This window comes from Bos javanicus, chromosome 19 (genome assembly GCF_032452875.1).
Source record: "Bos javanicus breed banteng chromosome 19, ARS-OSU_banteng_1.0, whole genome shotgun sequence".
In the NCBI taxonomy this organism is placed as follows: domain Eukaryota; kingdom Metazoa; phylum Chordata; class Mammalia; order Artiodactyla; family Bovidae; genus Bos; species Bos javanicus.
In genome coordinates this window covers 30,025,155-30,051,766 of record NC_083886.1, presented here as the reverse complement: position 1 = coordinate 30,051,766, position 26,612 = coordinate 30,025,155, and the positions used below count along the sequence as shown (strand labels likewise).

At 53.2% G+C, this 26,612-nt stretch overlaps 1 protein-coding gene across 1 annotated transcript in view; it reads right to left on the bottom strand.

The window, feature by feature from the left end:
• NTN1 (netrin 1) overlaps positions 1 to 26,612 on the bottom strand; it is a 188,709-nt gene that overhangs the window by 53,740 nt on the left and 108,357 nt on the right. Inside the window, exons 3-4 of the mRNA XM_061391036.1 lie at positions 14,892 to 15,080; positions 2,346 to 2,495 (exon numbers count right to left, since the gene is read on the bottom strand). Of these exons, the coding sequence (XP_061247020.1) occupies positions 2,346 to 2,495; positions 14,892 to 15,080 (339 nt within the window). The remainder of the gene's footprint in view (positions 1 to 2,345; positions 2,496 to 14,891; positions 15,081 to 26,612) is intronic.

The window sequence follows — 26,612 nt, the reverse complement described above, 5'->3', positions numbered from 1 at the left end:
TGACCGTATGAGTGTGGGGTCACAGTCACCTCCACGAACCCCACTGATTTTGGCCACCACCTGACTGCTAGGGGTTAAGATCTCCCTTGGACCCCCCCCAGACTCTAGATCAGCCGCCACCTGGGTCCTGGTGGGTGGTCAAGATGGAAAACTCGGGCCTGGGGGCAAACCTGAGGGTCACCCGCAGAAGCCAGCTGTGCACCTTCGGAAGCAACAGGCAGAGGGCTGGCCCTCGATATGGAGCCGAACCTCTACTCTCAGGTTGTTTTATCATCGACAGCAAGCTACAGGTGCCCTGTTACAGCAGCTCATTAAGAAGCTGGGCTCTCTCTGAGTCTTCATGAGCTACTTGGTCCCAGCAGGAACATTCCAGAGGGAAATCCAGACAGCCCAGCCTAATCCTGCAAGTCCAGGAAAGGGTTGGGGCCAGTGGCCATGGAGGCACCCTGGCTGCCCGAGCCCCACTCCTCGGGCCTGGCTCTAGGACATGAGCAGAGGGCCCCATGACTCCCAGAGTTGTGATCAAACAGATACAAGAGTCCAAGGTCCTGTCTGGACACCTGAAACCTGGTGCTGGCAGGAAGAACTCACAGGAATCCCAGGATGGAGATCCTGGGTCTCTAGGTGGTTGGCAGTGACGCTCACCCCCAGCATCAGCCCGCCCTTTTCAAGAGGAAGGGAAAAGGTATACAGCGTGTTGGAAAGCGGGATGCTTTCTCATCTCCCAAGGTTTCCATCCCTAATTCTGAAACATCAGCTCCACTTCCAGGCCTTTCCCCTCAGGGATTTGAAATGTTGCTTCCAGCCACTCTGGGAACGTGACAGCTCCTGACTCCCCCTCGCAAGGAGACCTCGTTTGCTTCTCCTATGTTTTCACAAGCTCGGATGGTGGGGCCGATCTCCTCCCAGCTTTCTAAAAATGGTCAGCTTTCTAGAGGGCCAGAAGAGAAAGACCCTTGCAAGCTTGAGACCCGGACAATTAGACGTCATGAAAACCATCTCAACCTGCTCCACAGGTTGGACACAGGTTGGATGGACACAGGCTCAATTTCCCGTGGTTCGGATGTGCGGTATCCGCTGTTACCATGGCAACATCTCCTGGTTGTAAAACCTGCTGGAAGCCACGCAGCCCGGACTGTCCTGGACATGCGGCCACACTCAAGTCAAGTGGGTGAGGTGTGGGATGTCCCCGCCCAGTGTAGGGGGGAGCAGATTCCCTGCAAGATCCAGGGCCCACTCCAAGGACCCCAAGCAGCTGCCTGGCCCCAGCCTCCTGCTCTGCTTCAGGTTGTCTGTTCCAAGACCCTGGTATCTGACCTGAGAAGCTGGTGCCCACCCAGAGCTACAGGACACTGAAAACCATAAAGCAGGGGTTGCCCGACTTCTCCAGCAAAGGACCAGCTAGGAAACGTTTTGGGCCCTTCAGGTCACAGGGGCTCTGTCGCCACTACTCAATTCTGCCGTCACAGCCCCAAAGTGGCCACAGGCAGTCCATGAACAAGTGAGCCCGGCTGGGTCCCATTAAACTTTATTTACAGACGCTGAACTTTTCCTTTCATATCATTTTCACATGTCGTAAATTAGTAATCTTTTAATTTTTGTTTTAATCATTTTTAAAAGGTTTTTTTAAAAAAAAAAAAAACCCCAGCCAGCCACATAAAACCAGGCAGTGAGCCAAATCCCCAGGCAGGGTGTGCTAAGCCCTGCTCCGGAGAGGCAGCCTCGTGCCTGGGGTCTGCCTCGGAGGCTGGGGTTCGCTCCTCCTTCATCCTCCCTTCTGGTTCAGGTCAGCCCTGTATTCAGGATCAAACAGGCCGAGGCCAGGGGCCAGCGCCCAGCCAGCCTCTGCTCGTGACACCTGTGCAGTTTTAACATGTTAAAGCTCTCCCGAGCCAAGGCCCTGAGCCACCCCAGCTCTCTCCCCAAGTTCCAGCAACTAAGGGGCTGACCACTAGCCTGCAGGGGCCTCTGGAACCCTCAGAGATGCTGCCATCCTTCCTAAAGGCCACTGGTGCCCCGCCTGGAGTCTGTTCTTTCTGCTCTGACTCTGCCAGGCCAGAGGGGCCTAGAATTCCCACAGCAGCAGCCCCTGATCCAGACCTCACTCCCAGCCCAGGCCCAGGGCCAAGGTGGATACAGGAAGAGGTGGATATGCTTCCCCTGGCACCCCGGGAGCAGGAGACTGTCAGAACAGAGCCATGAACGGGCTGGCTCTGCTGAGACTCCCATAGGCTTGGGGGTCTCACACAGGGCCCCAGTGAGTGCAGAGATCCACCTCAATGAGCACTGGCCCCCTGACATGGGTGACCCTGAGCCCCAGCCGGGAGGAGAGGCGCCCCGCATACTTATGCAGGGGGCGATGGGCGAGCGGCTCTGCTGGTAGCCCTTGGCGCAGCGGTTGCAGGTGATGCCGGTCACGCCGTCCTTGCAGGGACACTGGCCCGTGGTCTGGTTGCAGGTCTTGCCAGCAGCGCCCACGGGGTGGCAATCACAGGCTGTGGAGGACACACAACAGAGGGGGTGAGACGGTGGGAGTGACCAGAGCACACCCTCCTCCGAGGGCCTCCCCACCTAGCGGCACCCTCCCAGACCCCACCCCAGGGGAAGAGCTGAGCGGGGTGCGGGGGGCCAACCCACACACATTCCAGAAGCTCTGATCACTGACCACCTGCCTACCTGGAGACAGGAAATGAAAATCAGAATGGACCAACCGGAAAGGACAGTCTGGGCAGAGGAGTCAAGTTGGGGTGCCCTTCTGAAGGCCCAGGAGGAACACCTCACAGCCCCTGGCTGAGTGGGAGGGCAGGAGTCAGATTTGGGGATACACCTGCCCTTGACAGGCTGCTTTGTGCCCTCTTGCTCCTTTGCCCCCAGCCAGCTCCTAGCGGCCAGGCATCCTTGCTAACCTCTGGGTGGGAGGGACAGGGTTTGGGACCTGATGGAGCCCTGGGGTTTGCCACCTCAGAGGGAGTCAGCAAGGAGTGTCCCTTCCAGGGCTGTTGCCCTCACTCTGCTCTGTCCAGCCAATCTGACTGGCAGGCAGGCAGTCTGAGATGCAGGCTTCTGGATCACAAAACCCATCAACTGTAGCTCCAGGAAGAGTCACAACTATCCTTCAGTTAAAGGCCCTGATGAAATTTAAAGACTTAGAGGTGACAGAACCTCCCAGGGCCTTGCAGAAAAGGACTGGCCAAACTGGTAAGTGCCACAAGGCCCTGGTTCTCAGTTCAGGGGTTGCTGCACCCCACACCCCTCCTCCAGGTTTGCAATGGGCTAAAGAGCTGCGGTTGCCCACCCTGTCACACTGCACCCCAAGGCTCCATCCCTATTTCCAGGACCCAGTGACAAAATGGCCAGAGGAGTTTAAGGGGACACGCCCCCTACTATGGACTGAATGACTCCATCCCCCCTGCACATTCATATGTTGAAAGCTAACCCCCAATGTGATGGCATTAGGAGGCAGAGCCCTTGGGAGGTAATCAGGTAGATGTGGTCACGTGGGTGAGACCCTCATGGTGGGATCAGCGCCCTCAGAAGACGAGGAAGAGAGAAAGAGCTCTCAGTACAAGCACACAGCAAGAAGGTGGCGGTCTGCAAATCAGGAAGCAACCTCCATCAGACACTAGATCAGCTGGTACCTCCATCCTGGGCTTCTCTGCCTCCAAAATCCTGATGAGTGTCTATGGTTTAAGTCACCCCGTCTGTAGTGTCTGGACACAGAGGACTAGTGATCGTGCTATGTGTACTCAGTGTGTCCGACTCTGTGTGGCCCCACGGACTGTAGCCCCGCAGGCTCCTTTGTCCATGGGGTTCTCCAGGCAAACATACTAGAGTGGGTTGCCATGCCCTTCTACAGGGGGTCTTCCTAACCCAGGGATTGAACCCACGTCTCTTACGTCTCCTGCATGAGCATGCAGGCTCTTAACCACTAGTGTCACCTGGGAACTCGATGCCCATTAACTCCATGAGGCTTGAGCAAGAACTGTGTATCTGCAAACACAGGACACCTACCTCCCTGGACCGAGGCAGTGGACTCAGCGTAGGAAAAGGAGGGGAGGCAGGAAGGAGGCCAGTGCCCTCGCCCACTCCCCTGGGGTCTCCCTGGCCCTCCCCCCAGGGAAGAGAAGCCTGGAGAGGGTGAGGAGTTGTCTGCAGGAGGGCGACCTGCTGCACGTTCACTTGGTGCCAGAGCTGCTCTGTTTCTATTCCAAATGGGGAAAAAGTATCCACGGGAATAAGTGAGAGCAGTGCTCCCCGAAGAGCTACACTAACACCTCCCCAGCGGGTGCCGCTCAGCATTAGGGCGCCAGGCCGCGGGTGAAGACCCGGCCTCTCCCCGCTGGCCAGCCTTGGGCCCAGGAGGGGCCCCGGAGAATTAGGAAGAGGAAGGCGGAGGGCCAAGGGTGCAGAAAGGACAGGAATGTGAGGAATTGCTTGTTGAAGTTGTGTCTGGACACGTGAGAGCCTCTGGAAACCCTGGGAGTACGGGTCTGGGGGAGGAGGGGGCATGGGGTGGGGTACTCCAAGCCAGGTGAGGGGAGGGCAGGGGACAAGGCCTAGAGGAGGAAATGGAACTGTCCCAATCCTGCCCCTGTGGACAGCAGCAAACATTCTATTAGAAACCCCTGTCAAATCTATCCTAAATTCAAGTTCATTTCCCAATGTTTTTTTCTTCTTCTTCCCTCTTTTCTTTCACTCAGCCTCAAAGTACACTGTGGATGATGCTATGAAGAGGGGATGGTTGGAAGTGACCAATGACCTTAGATCCATCCCTGTGACAGGAAGGGCGATGGGCCACGGAGGCCTCTCTGAGCTGGCCTGGTGACAGCAAAGGTCCAAGCACAGGCGCCTGGTGTCCCGAGCCCCTGGTGCAGGCGTGGGCACCACCAGGAGGATATGGACTCCCCAGGCTCCTGCCAGCTGACCTCCCTTGGCCAGCTTCGCAAGCCTGCTGGTAATCCTGAAACCCACGCCAAGACATCCTCCCCTCCGTGCTAACGGAACACAGCTGTGTGCCAGTGACTTCTGGGCCTTGGACTCGGCCAGGAGAGGGTCACCAAAGGTTGCATGGTCACTGGAGGGTCCGAGCCAAGTCACCCACAGGCCCAGGTCATCTTCATCGAGGCAGGAGCTGGCCCAGAGCAGAATCTGGGGGGAGGAGAGTGCATCGCCCTCACCTGAGGCCCTTCAAAGCTGGGGACCCCTCAGCCCCCTGGGGTTGGTGAGCTGGCAGGGAGGAGCCGGGCGCCAGCTGAGACGGGCAGAGCTGAGGGCCAAACTCGGTGATGGCAGGGCAGTGTGTCTGCTTCACGGAGCAGGCACGTCCTTAGGCCCAGCCTTTGGTTACAGGAGAGGGCTCTTCGCTGTGCAGTTTCCAAATCATTCTCTCAAGATCTGCAAAGACTCCAAGCAGCTGGCCCTTGGTCTGAGAGAAGCAGCGGGCTGCCCTGTGCTTCACGCAAATCACTGTTCCAGGAAGAGAAGTCAGCCGAGTCCCAGAGGGTCCAGGCGGAGGCATGGGTGGCGGTGAGTGGGAGGCTACTCAGGTCACTGCCATGGTGGGGGGACCATCCTCAGAGGTGGGCACTCCTGCAACACAGCCCTGCCACTCGGACCCCTGAGCCATACACACCCCCACATGGCGTCCTTCTGGTCCTCGCACCGGCCTGTGAAATTAGCATGACTATACTGAGGAGGCCAGGAGTGGAGAGACAGAAAGGGCCTGATCTCTTGAGCTCGTCATGGAGGGCCCTCGCCCTCTCCTGTGTGTCCCTCTGCACTTCCCATTCTGCAAGGAGAAATACACCCTTCCCTGTTGAAACCAAGGCCAGGTGGCATCTCTTACGTGCGGCCAAATGCAGTCCCGACACAGACACTTGCATTGCACTCATTCTCAATTCACAGCTAAATGGCCCCAAAGTAAAGAGTTTTCCTCAAACCCCGTGATTACGGAAAGCTAAGTTATACCTTCTGGGCAAAGAAGGATGAGCTTCAAGGTGTGGGGAGAACTGATAAATCACAACAGCCCACAGTAGGTTCTCTACAACCTTGAACAAGAGAATGCAGCTAGTAATGCCCACAGGAAGAGGGTCTGAGCTGCCCACCAGTTACACAGGAGACTACGACCCTGGTCCTTAGAGAAAGAAAGCCAAAGGGATTGTGCTGTATCCTCCAAAACCCAAAACACACCCAGACGCACAAACACACATAGATTCCTACAACTCTCAGACACGCAGGCGCACACAGCACCACAGGGGGCAGGGGAGAGGATGAGGGCGGCTGAGCTGGGAGGATGTGGACGTGAGCAAGTAGAAGTCTTCTCCTTGGCGGGGGGTCTGGTGAAAGGGACAAAGTGAGAGCCTCCCGGATTCTTCCGAGAACAGGCTCTGGGTCAGAATGTCTTCTCCTGCAGGAAGCCTGGTTCGGTGACTCCCGTTTCCCTGGATGTCAGCCACTCCACTCGGAGGAGGTCAGGCCCTTCCCCGGCAAGTCATCATCTGCACGCAGCAGGCAGAACCTGGCCCTGGGAAACAATCCACCAGAGAGTTTTTCCATGAAGAGGAAGGTGAGACCAGGAGGAAGCCCAGGGCCCTGAGAAGGCGGCCGGATCAGGTTTCTCATGAACACATGGGCTGGATGGTAGCCCGATGGCGCAGAGAAGCCAGACTGTCCTTGCTTGGGGTCATCAGCCAGATAGGAACAGCTAAGGACACACAGATGGTTTCATATGGGTGTCAAGAGACCCAGGTCTGATCCTTCCCTGCCAGTAATGCGGTGTGACCCTGGGCTAGTGCCTCGCTCTGAGTCTTGGGTAGCTCATCTCTAAGACCAGAGGTTTATACTTGCACTAAAGTTGCTTCCAACCAAACAGGCTAAGATCCAGGGCAGTGTCCTGTCCCCGGGGACCGTCACCCCCACCGCTGCAGTCCACTGCAGTGTCTCAGCTCAGGGGACCAGGAACATGCTCCTGCCGCCAGGCATGCCAGGCCCTCGCGCCACACCCATGGGGCACCCTGCCCGACACCATGCACTGCTGCACTGGGCTGGACTCTGGTCTCTGAGATCTGTGCTGTCAGCTATGAGAAGTGCACTGGGGTTACTGAGAGCCCCCACAAAGCTGACCCGGAGGCAGGCAGCCCTGACCCTCCTCTGCAGTGAGGCCCCTGTCCTGACGCCCGGCAACCCCGGATCTTTTCAGAATACCTTATTCTGGAATTTATGGAGGTGCAGGATGTATGGTCAGAGAAGGTGATGGCACCCCACTCCAGTACTCTTGCCTGGAAAATCCCATGGATAGAGGAGCCTGGTAGGCTGCAGTCCATGGGGTCACAAAGAGTCGGACATGACTGAGCAGCTTCACTTTCACTTTTCACTTTCATGCATTGGAGAAGGAAATGGCAACCCACTCCAGTGTTCTTGCCTGGAGAATCCCAAGGATGGGGGAGCCTGGTGAGTTGCCATCTATGGGGTCGCACAGAGACAGACATGATTAAGTGACTTAGCAGCAGCAGCAGCAGGATGTATGGTGGATGGAATCATACAGCAGGTAATTTTTTAAAATTGGCCTCCTTTATGCCCAGTGCGTCTTCCCAGGTGGCGCTAGTGGTAAAGAATCCACCTGCCAATGCAAGAGATGTTAGGGACATGGGTTCGTTCAATCCCTGGGTTCAGAAGATTCGCTGGAGCAGGAAATGGCAATCCATTCCGGTATTCTAGCCTGGAGAATCCCATGGACAGAGGAGCCATAAGGTCGCAAAGAGTCGGACACGACTGAAGCAACTTATCACACACACATGCCTAATGCGTTTGAAATGCATCCATGTTGCCAGGTCAGTCAACAGCGTGTCCATGTGCACTGCCAGATTCCACAACACGGACATACCACTGGTTGTTTGACCATTCACCCACCAAAGCACAGTTGGGCTGTTTCCAGTTTTTGCCAGTTGTGAATAATGCTTTTATCAACATCCATGTGCCTTTTTTTGTGTGAACACAGATTTCATTTCTCTGGGATAAACATCAAGAGGAAGCATTGCTTGGTATTATGGCAGCTCTATGCTTCACTTCTCCCTGGTGGCTCAGGAGTGAAAAAGCCACCTGCCAATGCAGGAGACGCAGGTTCAATTCCTGGGTTGGGAAAATCCCCTGGAGAAGGAAATGGCAACCCACTCCGGTATTCTTGCCCGGGAAATCCCAAGGACAGAGAGCCTGGAGATCTACAGTCCATGGGGTCACAAAGAGTTGGGGCACAACTTAGCGACTGAACAGCAACAATGGGTGGGTGGTGGCATCTCGCCATGGTTCTAGTCTACATTTCCCTAATGCAGAAGAATGATGGTTGAGGCATTTATCCACCATCCCTGTATCTTCACCAAGTAGCCGTTCAAGTATTCTGCCCATTTCTAGCTGAGTGGTTGTTATTGCCTTATTGTGCAGTTTTGAGAGTTCTCCACATAAGCTGGATTCAAATCCTTGGCCGGATACGTGATGTACAAATACTTCCCCCTGTCTGCTCGTTCACAGCAGAAGCTTCTTACGAGGCACACTGTGAGTATCAGTCTGGTCACTGATCTTAGCCTTCCTGGCGGCCCCCGTGGCTCTCAGAACTGGCCCTTTCCTTTCCCTTTCTGACTCAGAGCCCTCCAGCCCTCCAGCCCTTTCCTGCTCTCAGGCATGGGTACCGCTCCTCGGTGTCCCCATGGCTGTTTGCCCCTGAACCCCAGGTCTCATCTTGAAGTCCACCCCATCCTCAGACAGGTCCTCATGGGATGCCCTGCAAAGCAGCCTCCCCTCCCCACTGCCAGTTACACTATTTCCAGCTTATTTATTTCCTCCATGTAACTCACCACAATCTATAATAATCCTCTGCTTACTGTTTCTTCTTTATCATCAACCTCCCTCCAGAACATAAGTTCCACAGGAACCTGTCTGTGCTGGTCACCACTGGACCCCCAGTTCCCATGTAGGGCAGGAGATCCATGGACACGGGTTCAATCAGTGCACACGCTCAGGGCCACTGTGTCGCCCTCCCTGTGGGAAGAGGCTGTTTCATGGACCCTAAATCTGGAGGAGAGGAGGAGGGACGCGCAGGAAAGACCCTCCCCTCACATCTGAGATCAGTGGCAACCGCAACAACGAACACTCCCCACTTCCAAATTCTCTGTGCTAATGAGGGATGAGGATAATTTAAATCCACAGGTAATCCGCAAACTTCATCTCAGCTGTTTGTCCGCTCCTCCTAGGCTCTGCTTTTCTTTCTCCCAGCAGTTGCTGCTGCTAAGTCGCTTCAGTCATGTCCAACTCTGTGCGACCCCATAGACGGCAGCCCACCAGGCTCCCCTGTCCCTGGGATTCTCCAGGTAAGAGTACTGGAGTGGGGTGCCATCGCCTTCTCCCCCCAGCAGTTGCTAAGGAGGCACAAAAGAAGACACATTTCAAGTTGCATGACCTCTCTTTCCCCCGACACTTTCGGATGAAGGTGCAGACAGCAGGAAGTGGAAGGGGGAGCCCCGGCATCCCAAACTGGGTTATTTGACCCTCCGTGATCTATTAATAGTTAACTACAGTCTTCCTGCAGCTGATTTACAGGTGAAAGGTTCAGATGTGTGTGTGTGTGTGTGTGTGTGTGTGTGTGTGTGTGTGTGTTGTCTGCACACACTGGATGCACAGAGTCCAGCAGGCAAGCAGGGGCTGGATGGTGGGGGAGATGCCAGAGCACCAGGGTGACCGGTAATGGGGACCAGCTCGGGCCTTGCATCTGCCTTTCAGCCCGAGGGCCCTCAGATGCTGTGGATCTTTCTTAGTGGCACCTTCAGAACCGCACCTGGACACACCCAACCTGTTCCCATCTTCTCCGCTGAGCCCCCCACCCCCACCCCTGCCTGCAGCTGCCAGGCACCCAGCTCTGCTGTTCCAGCCACTTATCAGTTTTGCTCCTAATATTGAGTGTGTGCAATGGAATTAGGGCAAATTCCTCGGGCCCTGTGCAGTCTGGTGGGAATCAGCTTTCAAGTCCACATGAGGTTTAAGCCCCTCAAGTAAGAGGGGCCAGCTGTCCTAGGCACCACGCTCACGGAAAGAACTAAGGCCGTGGGGAGCCTGGGCAATGGTCTCCACGTGGTGTGCACGCTGGCAGTAACAGCAGCTCTGGTTACTCACTTTTCCTCTGCTTGTACCAATGATTGTAACAGTTCCTGGTGTGGCGTGCACACCATGTGCCAGGCACCTCCTCTACATCATCTCATTTAATCAACTCTGTAACACTTGGGATGAGGGACTATTATTATTATTGTTGCTGTTGTTAAGTTGCTCAGCCATGTCCAACTCTTTGCTAACCCATGGACTGTAGCACACCAGGCTTCCCTGTTCTTCACCATCTCCAGTGTTTGCTCAAACTCATGTCAATTGCGTTGATGATGCCATCCAATTATCTCATCTTCTGTCATCCCCTTCTTCTCCTGCCCTCAACCTTTCCCAGCATCAAGGTCTTTTCCAATGAGTCGGTTCTTTGCATCAGGTGGCCAAAGTATTGGAGCTTCAGCATCAGTCCTTGCAATGAATATTCAGGGTTGATTTCCCTTAGGATTGATTAGTTTGATCTTCTTGCTGTCCAAAGGACTCAAGAGTCTTCTCCAGCACAATTCGAAACCAGCCTTTGGTGCTCAGCCTTCTTTATGGTCCAACTCTCACATCCGTACATGGCTACTGGAAAAACCATAGCCTTGACTAGATAGATGGACCTTTGTTGGCAAAGTGATGTCTCTTCCTGATATCATTTTAATATGTATTTATTTGGCTGTGCTAGGTCTTAGTTGCATCACTCCAGATCTTGGATCTTCTCTGGCAGCATGCAGAATCTTTAGTGTCAGCATGTGAACTCTTAGTCACAGCATGTGGGATCTAGATCCCTGATCTGGGATTTAACCTGGGCCCCCTGCATTGGGAGCAGGGAGTTTTACCCACTGGGCCACCAGGGAAGTCCCAAGAAGGGACTGTTACTAATCCCCATTTTCAGATGGGACAATTCCTAGCCTGGGGCTGGGGACCACCTGCTGCTCTTCTGGTAGCAGAAGTTCCTTCCCAAGTAATGTCCCTGTTAAGGGGGGGGGTGTGGGGGAGAAGCAGAAGCTTTTCTGCTCAGACTGGGGACCCCCGGGGGCTACAGGTCCACTGTTGCCCACAGCTTCCGAGGGCTCAGGCACGTTCTCAGCGGCTTGCAACGAGCCATGGTGACTGTGAACTTGAAGGGGGCAGGGCAATGACGGCAAGAAACAGGCCGCTCTGAGCCAGGCGGGCGCTGGATGCCGTGGGTAATTTCTCCGTTCTCATCACAATTCAGTTCACGGGAGACACCTGGAATGTCTTTACCCATCACAGATGGTTTGAGGAGATGATAAATTAACATCGTTTAAAGGGAGGCCTGGCTGAAATGGTTAAATGGTAACGTCTTCTTTGCTGGCTCTAAAGAAAAAGAGCCCCCGAGTCCATAAAGAAGACAAACGGTAAACAAAACCGCCTATCCCTCTTGACAGATTCCAGGACGAGTATCACTCACACACCCTTCTGCAGAGAAAGGGGAGAAACTCATCTCGTCTGACTTTGTATAGGAAAACAGCCCAGGCCATAATGAGGCCTTCCCAGGGCTGTGAAATCGCGCTGAATGGCAGAGAGTGCAGCCGCCTGCTCCCTGGGCATGTTGACTACAGCCCTTTGTATGCACTAGCGCTGCCAGCCCCCCATCTGGTTCCAAACTAGGGGAGGGGAGAAAGAACCCAACAAACTTGTTGCTACGAAACTTCCCTTGGGGGGATGGCATAATGATGCTTGGGATGGAATGCCCTTGCTCCAAGCTGTTCTTGTCTGGGTCCACCCCTGCTCTCAACTGAACAAGGTCAGGCGTCAGCCCATCACCCGCAGTGTATGGGTGGCCTCAGGCCCATGCTCGGGGCTCCTCCCAGTCCCTGGGAAGTCCGGGCTCAAGGGGCCCCCATGACTATTTCCAGGCACCCTTAGGTCAACAGCCGAGTTGAGTCAAGAGGCACTGCTGGCTGTCCCATTTCCCCCATGAAATGCATTTGAGACAGCAAAGAAGTACAGCTTTCACCTCAGGGCTACAATCTACATGATTCTAGAAGTCTCTGACAGTGAACCATCAGGGATCAAAATACTGGGATCAAATGCTGCCACCAAAGGAACCATTTCCTTAAACCATCCAGCCCTGGGAAGACAAGACAGTGGAATTCTCCGAAGGTGATGACAAAGACCCCTGTCTGAAGATCTCGAGGGTACACATTCCCCTGCCAGCTTCTGAACTATAGCTGGTTCCCCACAAATCCCAGGGTCTTTATGAGTGGGGGGAACTGTGGACTCCAAGTTCCCACATCTCTAAGGGCAGGTGACATCAGGAAAAAAAAGAGCTAAGAGGAAAGATGGGGAACTTTCAAAAGATGCCTTTCCTCAGAGTGAAATGGCAGGACCTTTCAGGTCACATTCTTCTTCTCGCCAATCAGAGACGATATCTTCAACGTGTTGTCTCTTCTCACCAATCATGAAGCAGAGCCCTTCAGGAAATGCTCTTCCTCACCAATCAGGAGGCAGGATCCTTGAAACACTGTCCTCCCCTGCTAATCAGGAGGCACTGACAGTCTCACTTCTCCTAACACATTTCCCCAGAAGGATAAGCAAGTATTCTTTTGAGCAGATTCCATCCTTACATTTTTTTCCTCTTCCATGGTCCTTCTCTCAGAGTTAACATCAAAGTGGTTGCTGTCCAGGGCTGGGAGGAAAGACAAAGCCACCCAGGCTAGCCAGAGCATTTGAAAGAAGCCAGGACCCCACCCTCGCCTGCCTGAACCTGTTCCTCCTAGAAACCAGCACAGGAAGCCTGTAGTTCCACACCACTGAACCAGAGTGGCAGAGCCCCAGAGGATGGTCTGCAGGCTCCCAGGACCCTGTGGCCTTCTGAGATCTCACTCTGAGCACTGTCAGGCCACACTCGGCCCTCGGCCCTCCCCACAGCAACAGAGGAAAGGGAGGGGATGCAGATGGCAAGATAACCAAGGCCTTGCTCCTTCCTGACTCTCCAGGGGACATGCCTTTCCTTCTCTGACAGCTGAAACTGGCACTACAGGAAGTGACCACTGCCCTTCCAAACAGAGCCCAGATCTCATTCATGGGCACAGGACTGCCCACCTGACTGGCCCCCGTCGAGAAAATTTTTTTGGCCAAGTCTCCAAGAAATCTATGTGCAGCCAGTTGTTTATAAGACCTCAACTTCAATTTCTTCTGTAGAAAAAAGACAACAAAACACTTGGGCACAAGGCACTGGCCACTTTCCAACTACTTCCTCTGAAAACCCAAAGCCCTCCTTCCCTGGTGCCCCTGCCTTCCTGCTACTGTGGATATTTCTTGAGTCCGTTTTCCCAGGTCATCTTTCTCAATTTCTGGTCAAACTCTCCTGGGGCTTTCTCACCTGGATCGGTTGTTTTTAACATGGAAAACAGCCCAGCTACCTTAATGCTTAAATTTCTCTCAGCAACCACCAGAGGCAGCCTTAGGTCCACAGAACTGGAAAGAGACCTTGTGTGAGGGAAGCCACTCTGTTCATCTCTGCTTATTTGGAATCTCAGGGACTTCTCTGGGAGAAGACAGACTGGGAATCTGTTTTTTAGAGAAAAGCTTTCTGCACCAGTAGGGCAAGCTGCATGGGCCCCACACTCAGAAGGGCACAAGCTAGGCTGAAACTCTGCTTGCCATTTTGAAATTCTTAGCAATTCCTGAACAAGAAGAAGTCCCATATTTTCATTTTGCACCGGGGCCCACAAATTATGTAATCAGTACTGCACACAAGTGCCCAACATCTGGTGGATTTCCTGTTAAGAAGATGATACTCTGGCTTCATCCAGGGCTAAGCAGTAGCCATAGAAGGACTCCTCTGCTGCAGCTCCTCATCCAGGCCTAGGTTGGCTTGGGTCTCTCCTGCCTCAGGGTCTTTACAGGCCCTTGTGAGGATCCCAGCCACACTGGCTTGTGGCCCAAGAGCCCTCAGCGATGAACATCTTCCCAGGAAGTCAGGCTCTCGGCAAGCAGTGTCCCTAGGCCCCGAGTTTTGGACCCAGAGGGCCTTGGTTCCTGGAATTCCCAAAAACAAATGCATGTGGCAGGGTGGGGAGGAGGAGGGGAGCACTTCTCCCCTCCCCCATTGTCACTAAATTCCCTGGCATTTCATCAACTCCTTGGAGTCATCTGATCACGGCTTCATTTTTGTTAGTGGGAGAAAACAAACAGCAGAAAGTTAAAACATTACAGCTTGCTTCAAGGAACGAAAATAGAGACCCCCGTCTCCGTTTAATTTTCTGTCCTGAGAAGTGAAACTGTTTGCAGGTGGATTAAATGCTCCTTCTGAACCCCTGCCTCTCACCCCACTTTCCCCCTCCCCAAGTTGCCGACATCTGTGAAGGTGCGCGTCTGTTTGAGTGTTGAGGGCTGGAGGAGGCCGCGAGGGGTGGGGTGGAGGGTGGTGGGCGCACACCTCCAAAGAAATGCATCTGCGAGGTTTTGGTGAAAGAGAGTCCTTTGTGCCGAGAGTAAGCCGGGGGAACATGACCCCCGCCCTGCGGTATGCAGCACACCTGTGCGGACAGAGGGGGCGGGGCGGGGCCGGGAGCCCTGCACCCTCGCGGGGATCACCACCCCCCTTTCTTCTCCCTGAGTCGCGTCTCCACCGCCCCTTTGTTCCGGCTTACACCTCCAAAAGGCGTGCACGCATGCGATGATCTCAGCATGGGGATAAGAATAAAAGAGATAGAGGGGGAGACAGACAGACAGACAGATATAGATAGATAGACAGATATAGGAAGATAGAGGCGGCGCCGGGGCCTCGCCCCGCCTACCTTTGCAGGCCTTGCGGTGGGTGATGGGCTTGCCCAGGTCGCGGTAGTAGCCCTCCTTGCAGTAGTGGCAGTGACGGCCGGCCGTGTTGTGGCGACAGTTAAGGCAGACGCCCCCACTCTTGCGCCCCGACAGCTTGTAAAGCTCCATGTTGAAACGGCACCGCCGGGCATGCAGGTTGCAGTTACAGGCTGTGAGAGGCAGGGACTCCGGTCAGGAGGCGGCCACCGAAGACTCTGAACATCCCCTCCAGTTCCCCCTCCTCCACGGCCCGACCTCAAGCCAGCCCTTCCTCTGGGAGCTTTTCCTAGGCTCCCCTGTTTGCATCCATCAGCCCCTACGGACCACCTGACTGTGCCTGACCCATCGCCAGGCACTTGCTTCCCTCCCCATGGAGATGGTTCAATTTCTGCAAAGGATCACCACCCCCACCCTCTATCTATATCCAGTCAGAGTTGGGAGGTGCAGCTGGCATCCTTCTTGTGCCCAAATCCTGCTTGTTATGGGCTGAACTGTGCCCCTCCCCTGCCCCCCATTCATATGCTGAAGCCCTAACCCCAGAATCTCTAAATGTAACTTGTATTTGGAGACATCCTGGCAGACAGAGGGCTTCCCTGATAGCTCAGTTGGTAAAGAATATGCCTGCAATGCAGGAGACCCCAGTTTGGTTCCTGGGTCGGGAAGATCTGTTGGAGAAGGGATAGGCTACCCAGTCCAGTATTCTTGGGCTTCCCTGCTGGCTCAGCTGGTAAAAAAGAATCTGCCCGCAATGTGGGAGGGAGACCTGGGTTCGATCCCTAGGTTGGGAAAATCCCCTGGAGAAAGGAAAGACTACCCACTACAGTATTCTGACCTGGAGAATCCCATGGACAGTATAGTCAGACACCACTGAATGACTTTTACTTCACTGGCAGACAGAGGACCTACCCTAGAGATGGGGTCCTCTCTCGTTTCAATGAGGACACTAGTGTGGGCCCTAGTCCAAGCACTGGTGTCCTCTTTTTATAGAGAGGAAGTCTGGACACCCAGAGAGGTGGCAGGGGTGCAAGTCAAGGAGAGAGGTCTCAGGAGAAAGCAGACCTGCCCAAACTTTGATCCTGACTCCAGCCTCCAAATTATGAGAATACATGTGTTGGTTTAAGCGTCCCAGCGGGAGGCATTTTATCACCGCAGCCCAAGCAGATGCACGTACTGCTTCTGAGCATCACTTCTACCCGTGCACACTCCGCACGTCCTTGAGCTCCAGACACTGGCCTGGACTCTCCTTTTCCCCACCTCCTCCTGCACCATCTCCCCTCCTGCCATCAACTTGCAGAACTTCCTCCCACAGCGTGGTGGCCACACTCCTGGCAGCCAGGTCCTCCAGACAGGCCCTCAGCATCCCGCCCCTGGCCTTCACAATTCTGCCTAATCCTGTTTCCCTCTGCCTGTTCCCCACACTAGTGTTCCTGTGGACTTTTCCCCTCCACTCTGATGCTCTCCCGGGTCTGCCTGGTTCACCCCTCACAGCAGTGACTGCCTCTGTGCTCCTGACCCGCAAATCCACATTTCCAGCTTCCGCTTCGAGGTCTTCTTGTGGACCCAGAGGCGCTTCCCCCAGACCCATTCACTGCTCTCCATCCATCAGATCTCAGACACCGCCCTCCCCCAACCCCCGCCCCACTGAGCCCTCCAGGCTCCCAACACTATAACCGGGACAGGAGTTCTGAGCCCCTGTCTGAGGATGTCCAGCACCTACTTGAAATTTTTCAGTGGCTCCCCACTGAATAAAATCAAAATCATTTAACACTGCCTCCAGGGCTCTGTATAAACTGGTCCAGCTCCTCTCTCCCACTGTAGCTCTGCTCAGCCCCCTCTCCTCTTAGGCTTCAGCTGTGTCAAACCCTTGCAGTTTCTGGAGCAGGCCACATATGAGGACCCCTCACCCGTCCCCTCTGTGGGGACAGGCATGTGCTGCTCCTTCCCTCCTAGGACTCTCTGCTCTCAAGCCCCCTTCTCATCTGACTGCCTCCTTCCATCAGCCCTTTCTTGGTTTCAATGTCACTTCCAGGCCCATCTTCACCTTCCGCCCGCCCAGCTTACTCACAAAGGATCTGAGCTCCCCAGGCACCCAGGAGGGCCCCCGCACTCAGCATTCCTTATGTTACCCTGTGACACTGTTACCTGTTTCTTCTTTAGGCTTCTAACTCGGGGTTATCTCCAGCTTAAATCTGGCCTAATCTTGCACACTCTACAATGCAACTTGCTTTTGCTTTTGTGATAAGCTTGTTTTAAATAGCTTTTTTTGTTGTTTTCCCTGACTGCACCACGTGGCATGTGGGATCTTAGTCCCCTGATCAGGGATTGAACCCGTGCCCCTTGCATTGGAAGCAGAGTCTTAACCACTGGACCACCAGGAAAGTTCTAAATCACCTTTTATGTAATTGTTAAATATATATTTAATACCAGACACTTGAAAAACAAAAGCAGAAAGGTTAAAAAAAAACATGCACACACACTCAAATTTCCACCAACTGCTGTTAATATCGGGGCTTTCCCTGCAGGCTTTAATTAACATTTACTCAGCTGTGGAGCTCTTTCTTTCTGACAGACATGGATCATCCATGTACCTCTCACTTCCTAGGTATTTTCGCATGATGATGAATATTTTTTAATGTCAGATAACGTGAATACACGAAATGGGCTCCTTGGAAACAGAAGTTCATGCAGTGAAAAGCTGGGCCTTGGGACTTCCCTGGTGGTCCAGTAGTTAAGACTCTGCCCTCCAATGCAGGGGGTGTGGGTTCAAGCCTTTGTTGAGGAAGATCCCACATGCCACGAGGTGTGGCCAAAAATTCAAAATAAAAAGCAGAGCCTTCCCGGGTTGGGCAGTTATTTCCAGTTTCTCACTATTATAAACAATACAGGGGTAACCACCTTTGAACACACATATGTGTACTCTGCTCTGAGGACTGTCATACAGTAAATTTCTCAGGGCAGAATTGCTATGTTAAATTTTGGTGTTTTTAACTCAAGATCCCAAATGCCAAATTGCCCTCAAGAAAGGCTGTCCTGGTTTACTCTCCCACTAGCAGGATGTGAAAGCTCCTACTTCCTATTCTCCATACTGCTGAAAAGAAAAACAATATGCATTTGGTATCAGCATTCCTTTTTTTTTTTTTTTAACCTTTGCCAATTCATCTGGAAAACACACAATTTTAATTTGTATGTCTTTGATGACCAGTGAGGTTGGACATTTCTCCGTGTGTTTGTTTTTCTATTTATATTTCTTTTTTTGGATATGCACTGCCTGTTCATGTCATTTGCCCAGTTTTCAAATAAGGTGGGTTTTTTTTTCTGATGACATCTACTGTATTTGTATGTTTTATATACCAGTTGCAAATATTTTTACCAGTTTCTTATTCACATACTACTTTGGTGATTTAAAAATTTTTGCCTCTTTCATTTTTCTCTCTGATGTTATGATAAACTTCTTTAAATATTCTTCCTAGAGTCACTCTCCAAATGACACACTATTTACAAGTAGAGATGGATGAGGGCTTTAGAGGACGTGCTGTGTGTGATACAAGAGAAAAGACCTCAGCTTAAGCCTGAAGTCTGGAAGCAGCATCCAGAAGCCAAATTAGGCCAAAGAATGACTCCCAAGAGCTTTACAAGTCTCCCCTCATCATCTCCAGCCCTCAGGGCTGAGTTCAACTAGATACAAAGAAACCTCTTCAGCCATGCCCTGCCCAGGAGCACAGGGCATGATACAAGTTCACAGTCCCTGGGGACTCACTCAGCCAGACTTGGGGAGAGGGTGCTGCTCTGAGGGGTTAAGCAAACTACCAGCCTAGGACCACCGAGCCAGGAAATGGGGGCCCAGGACTAGAGCCCAGGTCTCAGTTCCTGGCCAATTGCCCCAAAGGAAAGGACCCAGGTCCCTGGAAGGAACAGCTCGCCCTAGACCAAGGATCAGAATCCAGATCTTTTCTACTTGGACAGAAGTCACAGGGCCTGACATAGGGATCTAGAAGGATCTCCAGGGTGACACTTCCTCAGGCCTCTGGGCTAGGAGAAAGGCCTCAGGAGCAGCATCTTCTGGTCCATCTCAGAGGCAGATGCTAAGCTGGTATTTACATCTGCAAAGTCAGCCCATCTGTCCCCCGTGACCTCCTGGGAGCTCAGCACCCCACTTCCCCACTCCAAGGGAAACCTCTGGCTGGTATCGCTCTACTTTCCACGCACCTTCCACCAACCGAAGCTCTTCTCAAACAACTGGTCACACAAAAGAAAGCTCAGAGACTGAACATCAAAAGGCAGGGCTCCCCTGCCCCCCACCCTGTCCCCCCTTCTCCTGGAGCTGTCAGGGGACATCAGTGACCATTGCCCACACTCAGGCTTCTGCAACGCATTTTACGGCTTGTTTTCTTTTCTCTTTGTTTTATTTTCTCTGCACAAATGGAAAAATGCGTCGGGCCAAGCAGCTCACATCTGGAGCCCTCGGCTGTACACAGGGATGTCACCCGGCTCCCAGCCTGTCTCCTGCCCCTTCCTTGGAAAGACACCTTAATCCCTCACGCCTTCCTGTTTATCTCCTGCCTCTCTTGGAGGCAAAAATATTGGGTATTAGTTCTGTTATCAGATTTCAAGGCGGGAAGGAAAGGGGAGGTTTGTGAGAATGGAGAGGTCAGCCTGGGAGACCAGGGAGGGCAGAGGGCAGCACAGCTTAGAGGAGCACCGCTGCACCCTGACCAGGGGGACCCCTGGGACCAAAAGACCAGCCACCCAAGGGAGCTGGTCTGGCCTGCACCCCAAGCACCATGCCTCCTTCAGTTGTTGTGTGGAGATCGCCAAGGACACGTCACAGACAGTTGCATTTCAGACCCAGAGGCATGACATGGGGACACTCGGAAAGAGGAAGGAGGAAGCGAGCTCCTCACCCACCACCCAGCAGGGAAAGGGGTTCAGGAGATGGGTCCCATTTTCCTCTCCTATCGAAAGGTCCTCTAAGCCTCTTCACACATACCTGTCACCACCACTCCTTAAGCTTCTATGAACTTCTCCCACCAACCTGGACTGTCCAACCTCTCACCACCTCCAGGTGGTTCAATCAACACACAGGTAGGTGCTCCAGCTTTGTGCCACGTCCAGTGCCACAGGCCCTGAGGGAGACAGGGGCTCCTGGTATCATAGATGGATGGGGCAGACGAGCAAGCTCTTACATTAAGTGGGACAAATGCTCCCCTCAGTGGGGATGGTTCCTGGAGGATGCGGACAGTGTTCACCCTTATATCTTCCAGCCCACAGCAGACCTCGATATGCTTTCACTGTACAAATGAGAGAAAGAGCAAAAATAAGAAAGCAAGAGGGAAGATGAATGGATGGATGGACGGACGGATGAATGGATGGATGGACGGACGGATGGATGGGTGGGTGGCTGAGTAGAGGGACACATGGATGATGGATGGGCTGGTGGGTGGGTGGGTAGGTGGATGGATGGATGATGGGTGGATGAATGGATGAGTGTATGGGTAGATGGGTAAGTGGGTGGATATATGGATGGGTGGGTGGATGAGTAGAAAGATTAGGTAGGTAGATAGGTAGAAATATAGGATAAGTGGGGGACTGACACCCTCCACCAAGGCATAGCCTTGTGGCATTTGTGATATTTCTTGTGGCTTTGAACTCCTTTAAACTTGTCCTCCTGCTTTAACTCATTGATTTAGCTTCTGTCTGCTCAAGTGGACTGCAGTGCTCCAAGGAGAAGAACCCACATTAGGATGCTCTGGACTCCTTCTGGGACCCCAAGGAAGGCCTAGTAAGACCTCACACACCATGGCGACTGAAACCGCCCCTGTTGGTTTGATAACAAACCCGTTAGTTTGTTGGTTTTACCAGTCACAGGAGCTGGCCCTCTCCTGAAAGGTGTGATGTGCTAACCCCAGTCCCCCCAGGGCTCTCCCAGGCCCTGGGAAAACCCAGCACATGTTGCTAAGCTGGATCCTGGCCCTGTCTCTCAGAGACTCAGGTCCTGGCTCCCCTGAATGCCATGTGGCTCAGGGGAGCTCGTGGAACAGGGTGGGCCTTGTTCAATGGGTCCCCTCAGAGCTCGGAACACAGGGTCCTCCCCACCTTCCCCGCACACAGGATCCATCCTAACATTTTCCCCTTCCAGGTCAGCACTTCTGAGAAAAGTTGCCCGGGTTAGTCTGGCAGCACAGCAGGGCACTCTGGACTCAGGTATCTGCAACTGAACTGCCCCAAATAACCGGCTCCTGTGTGTTCCACCCGCAGGCTGGGGGCTTTGTATGCAGGAAACAGTGCCTAGCCCTGGGCTGCCTGAGTGCCCATGGAAGCACAGTTCTCAGACCTGCCATGAGACCCCTCACTCATTACTGGTGAGACCAGCCCCTAACTGTCTGATCCAGCTGTCCCTCCATCAGTGGACCATTCCATGAGGAAAATGGAGCTAAGGGCAGTCACCACTTTCACTGGTTAAGCCTCTTTCTGATTAAAGATTTCAATGTTACTATCATTTTAGACCTGTTGTTTAAGTCACCTGCTTCAAATTCGAACATCTCAGGTGTCTCTCTAGCTCAGCTGAGCGCCTGACACTTTTAAGCAACTTGCTGTCAGGATTTCAACAACTTAAATGGAATGGACACATTTCCACATGTCCAGGCTACCGGGGCAGGTGGGACACAGTGGGCACTTACAGGGTTGGAGGGGGAAGGGGCTGCCTCCATCACCAGTTCCTTTGCTAATTTGGTCTGTGGCTGCCAGGTGAGGCCCACAAGACCTACTAAGTGACACACGAAATGTCCAGAACATTCCAGGTAGGGGATTAGAGCGGTGGTTCTCAACCACGGGCCATTCTGTCCCCCAGCAGACGTTGGACAACATTACTACAGACATTTTTGGATGTCACAACTGCCAAAGGAGCTGCTATCAGCATCTTGAGGACAGACACCAAAGTCCTACCCAGCACAGAGCAGACACAGCCAAGTCATACCACCCCAAATGCTAATACTGCCAAGTGTGAGAAAGCCTGGGTTACAGAAATGGTGAATCCCTCAGCCCAAGGGTAGGGGAAGCTTTACATCCTTGGCTGCTGCCTGACACAGCAAACTCTGCAGCTTCAAATGCCACCCAGAGAGCGGCAGCCGTTTCTTCCTTCAACAAATGCCAACTGAAGCCTTTAAAAGGACCAGATTGTGGTGTGAGCAGACAAGACAGAGATCTGCCCTCAGGGCACTTCTGTCTCAGAAGAGAGCCAGACAGCAGTCTGGTAACCACACTGTAGACCTGGAATTTCCCACTGTGCCTAGAGCTATGGGAGCTTCAAGGCTGGCTCAGTGGTAAAGAATCCACCTGCCACTGCAGGAGATGCGGGTTCGATCCCTGGGTCGGGAAGATCCCCTGGAGGAGGAAATGGCAACCCACTCCAGTATTTTTGCCTGGAGAATCCCATGGACAGAGGAGCCTGGTGCGCTGCAGTCAAAAAGGTCACAAAGAGTCAGACAGAACTGAGTACGCATGCTAGAGCTATGGGGGTATACTGATGCTCAGGGAGGCCCTTCTGCTGAGACCAGATAGAGACAGCAGGGTCTGAAAAAAAAAAAAAAATCAGAGGACAGATCAGTGTTCTTGCCGTGGCTGCAGATGGAACCCCATGCGTAACCTGTTCAAATGCAGATTCTGATTCAGAAGGGCCAGAGGGGCCTGGGAGTCTACATCTCTAACAGCCACCCCCATGCCCCCACCCCGGGCACTGCTGCTACTGGTCCACAGACCAGCAGCAAAGGTTAGTGGAGTTAGAACTAAATTGAAAAGAAATCGGTTGGAATAGAAGCCACTCTGGAGAGAGAGCCCATGGGGAGGCAAAGGTGGCGTCTGCAATGGAGCCGTGGGGGGAGGTCTGCTTTCAGAAGAAACTTCTGAAACGACCGGTTCAGAATAACAAAAATATTTGAGAGTTATTTTTAAGAATTTGGGGTAGTTTGTACTTCCTTTTATTTAGTCTTTTGCTACTCTACTTGGTATACTGTTTATTTAGAAATCATTTGACCCTTTTTTATAAATGTTAAGTATTCCGCCCCCAGGGGTGGATTCTTGGAGCCCAGTTCCAGCTTCTCCAAGATGACCAGGCTGAGCTGTCATGGCTCCCCACACACCTGGCTCCCGCCAGCACCTGTGGACACTGTGCTGGGCCCTCCAAGGGCTTCGTCCTGGACAGGGGCTGAGGCAGAACCCACCCAAGCATTTCTGGGGCCCCCACCCCTTTGTGTCTACAGCTGAGCTGGGCATAAGAAAAATGATCACTGGCATACGTCAATTTGCAAACTCGAGACTGTAGGTTTCGTTTTTACTAATGGCAAATCTGGTAGCCCATAGATTTATTTACTCACTCAGTTGGTATTTCCTGGGCACCTACTACATGCCAAGCTCCAGGCAAGGGGCTGGGATAGCACAGTAGGCAGGACAAATGTGGTCCCTACCCTGGCAGAGTCTTCGGGGATACCTGGTATATGAAAAAGTCTGGTCAATGCTGCTGTCAGCTCACTCCTGAGGACTACCCCTTCCCCCTGAATACAGGGCTTAAAGCTTGTCACCTGGACATCAGCTGCCAATGCAACACGGTGGTGCCCAGCTGGGGTGAGCCAAAGAGGCGGTGCAGCTGCTAAGAGACTAGAAGCATCTCATGGGAGCCATTTGGTTCCAGCCAAGGCTTGGGGGCTTGCAGTCATTTGCAGAGTGTGTTGCGTTGTGTCCAAGTGTCAGCTTCAATCTGAACTACTGTTGAACGCACCACCTAGACACAGCCAGGAGGACTGGACAACTCGCTTGACTGGAAGAAAAGCTAACAGTCCAGGCTGGGTATGACAGTGCCCAGCTGAGCTAAGGATTGGTCCACGGGGTTCCAGGGGGTTCCCAGAAAGAAGATGTGATGCCTAAAGACATGAGACCGGACCACCAATGACACCCCCCACCAGACACTGCACACTTCTGCACGAGGGCTTGTCCCTCTCTTCATTCAATAAATATTAACAGAGCCCCTCAGATATGCCAGCCTCTGAGTTGGGAAGCAAACCTGGAATGGGATTGATCCTGCTACACTTTGCTTGTTCAAGACTATATATGGTCCTCCTTCCTTCTCTTGAGGTTTGCTTTTCAATTCAAGGAGCCACTAAACCCCTGCCAAGAACCCAGCATGGGATGGTTCTCAAACGTGAATGCATAAATGAGTGCGCAGAACCACCAGGAGCGCCTGCCAAAACAGAGGCAGCTGAACCCCACACCCAGGACCTGTTCAGTAGGCTGCAGGCGGGGCATGACCACCTGTGCTGCTAACACCACCCCAGGTGATGCTGACACTGCCCGTCCCAGGGCCACACCGTGAGGACCACTGGCTCAGAACATGCAGAGGCAAAAAAAGATGTGTGAAGGCAAAGAAAGGACCTAGAACCTCACATTTGAGTGGAGTCATGATCGTTGCTGTTGTTATTGTTGTTTAGCCACTAAGTCGTGTCCGATTCTTTGAGACCCCATGGACAGTAGCCCACCAGGGTCCTCTGTCCATGGAATTCTGCAGGCAAGAATACTGGAGTGGTTTGCCATTTCCTCCTCCAGGGGATCTTCCCAACCCAGGGACTGAACCTGCGTCTCCTGCAGTGGCAGGTGAACTCTTTACCACTGTGCCATTATGATTAAGTAAAGTCAAAGTGGCACACAACTAATACAACATCATAAGGCTGCAGAGACGAGAGGCAAGAGAACTGGAGCTGATTTGGGAGAGCGGGGACCTAAGTGCTAGTCCTGGCTCTGCGGCTCACCCCAGTGTCCATCACTGGAAAGCCCTCGGCCTCTCTGAGCCTCTGTGTTCTCATCAGAAAAATAAGGACATTGGGTCTGATGATCTCCGAGTTCTTTCCCAGCCCTGAAAGTCTATGACAAAGGGACACCAAAACTCCTGGAGGTTAAGGGGCAGGTTCTACCTGGCAGGGGTGCTTCTAGGAGTTCAGGAGGAGTGTGCTCTAGCTGCAAACAAGCCACAGGGGTGGGACTGAGTGGGTCAGGTGTCAGGAAGACCATTTTCAGCCTGCAGGTAGGTCAGAGATAGGGCACAATGGTACCATGGCTCTGAGGGGACTCCTGCAGACCATGACCTTGATCTTGTGGAGGTGATGGGGCGTTCACCACGGGAGCAGCCTCAGAAGGGGAGTAGTCGACAAGAATGGTAACCACCTGCTTCATAAGGGCGGACTCGCCAGGGCTCTGGGCAGAGAAAACCATGCTGAAGGAGAAGGTCGTTGGGTGCAGAGTTGATGCAGGAATCTTGGTGAAAGGATTTCCAAGAGGGCTGTCAGCAGTGAGGAACCGTGGGTGGGGGGGCCCAAGAACCCCCTTGAAGCTGAGTTCTCATAGCGGGGAGTCCACTGAGCTTTCTGGAAATCTCTTTGACACCTTCTCTTAGGAGACAGAAGGCCTGCCAAGCCACAAAGCTTTTCTTTTCTTTTTTTTTAAGCTCCAACTTGAAAACAAAATCTCTGACCCCAGACCTGTGCTTTATCTCTGATATCAGAAACAGAATGGACAACAGGTGGATCAAGGTGTAAGAAAAAAGAAAAAAAGAAAAAAAAGAAAAAAAAAAACTAGAAAATGCTTTCAAAACCTTCCCCAGTGTCCCATCCTGGAGGCTGGAGTTCCCAGCGGCCAAGGCGGGCTTTAGATGGTTCCTGATAAAGTCCCGGGAGAGAAGTGGCCTGTGTTTGTCGAAGGCTTAGAGAGCTTTAGCCGCGTCTGCACACAAAGGGGCCCTCTGTCAACAGTCCTTCAGGCCACTAATAGGGCTGAACAAACACCAGGGTAACAAGCTCTTCACACCTGTGGGGCTTGGGAAAGGCCGGGGCCCCTTTGTCAAGACAGAGTACAAAAGAGCTCTCTCCCCCACCCAGCCAGACCCTCCTGGGCTTCTGAAGCAGGGCCTGGGGTGGGGTGGGGGGGTGGTGCAGACATCTGAGCTCTGCAAGCAGAAATGTGAACTCCATTCGCGCAGGGAGACAGTGGATTAACGCGATTCCCGCGCACAGGCAGACAGAGAGCGGACCGGAGGGGGCCTTTCGAGGGCTGGGCTGGGGCCACGGCGGCGGGATGCGGGGTGGCAGGGTGACAGACCGAGTGGCTTTCTCCCCCGAGGTCTGTGAGGGCGACTGGCCCCTCCCCAGGGGACCGCACAGAACCATCCCTCGAATGGGCTTGACCTCCCCGTCACTTTTTCCACTGACTTTTTTTTCTCTGTAAACATCGGAGCTTTTTCTTTCCCCTGCCCTTTTTTGGCTGCTGCACCTCCCCCGAAGGCTTTGAAACGATCCTTCCTAACGTCTCCCAGGCTTTTTTTTTTTTGCTGCCGAGGAATAACTCAGGGCTCCTGCCGCACAAACATCCTCCTCTCGGAAATGCCGGGGAGGCTTCAGTGAGCCCTGAGGAGCCGTCTCAGTTCTTGGTCTGCAGCTTCAGTTCCTCACGCCCTCACTTCCCAGGACCCCACCCAGGCCCCTCCCTCGGGGACCTCAGCCCGGGCCACTTGTGTTCTTCCCAACTCCAGTCGGGCCCCCCACCCCGATTCCCTCTTCTAACCCTCCTCTCACCTTGTCACTACCCTGTTCTGGAACCTTCCTCGGCCACCCACTGACTACAAGATGCCAACTCCCCTGCCCTCAAGGGTATTAATTTCAAAAGAG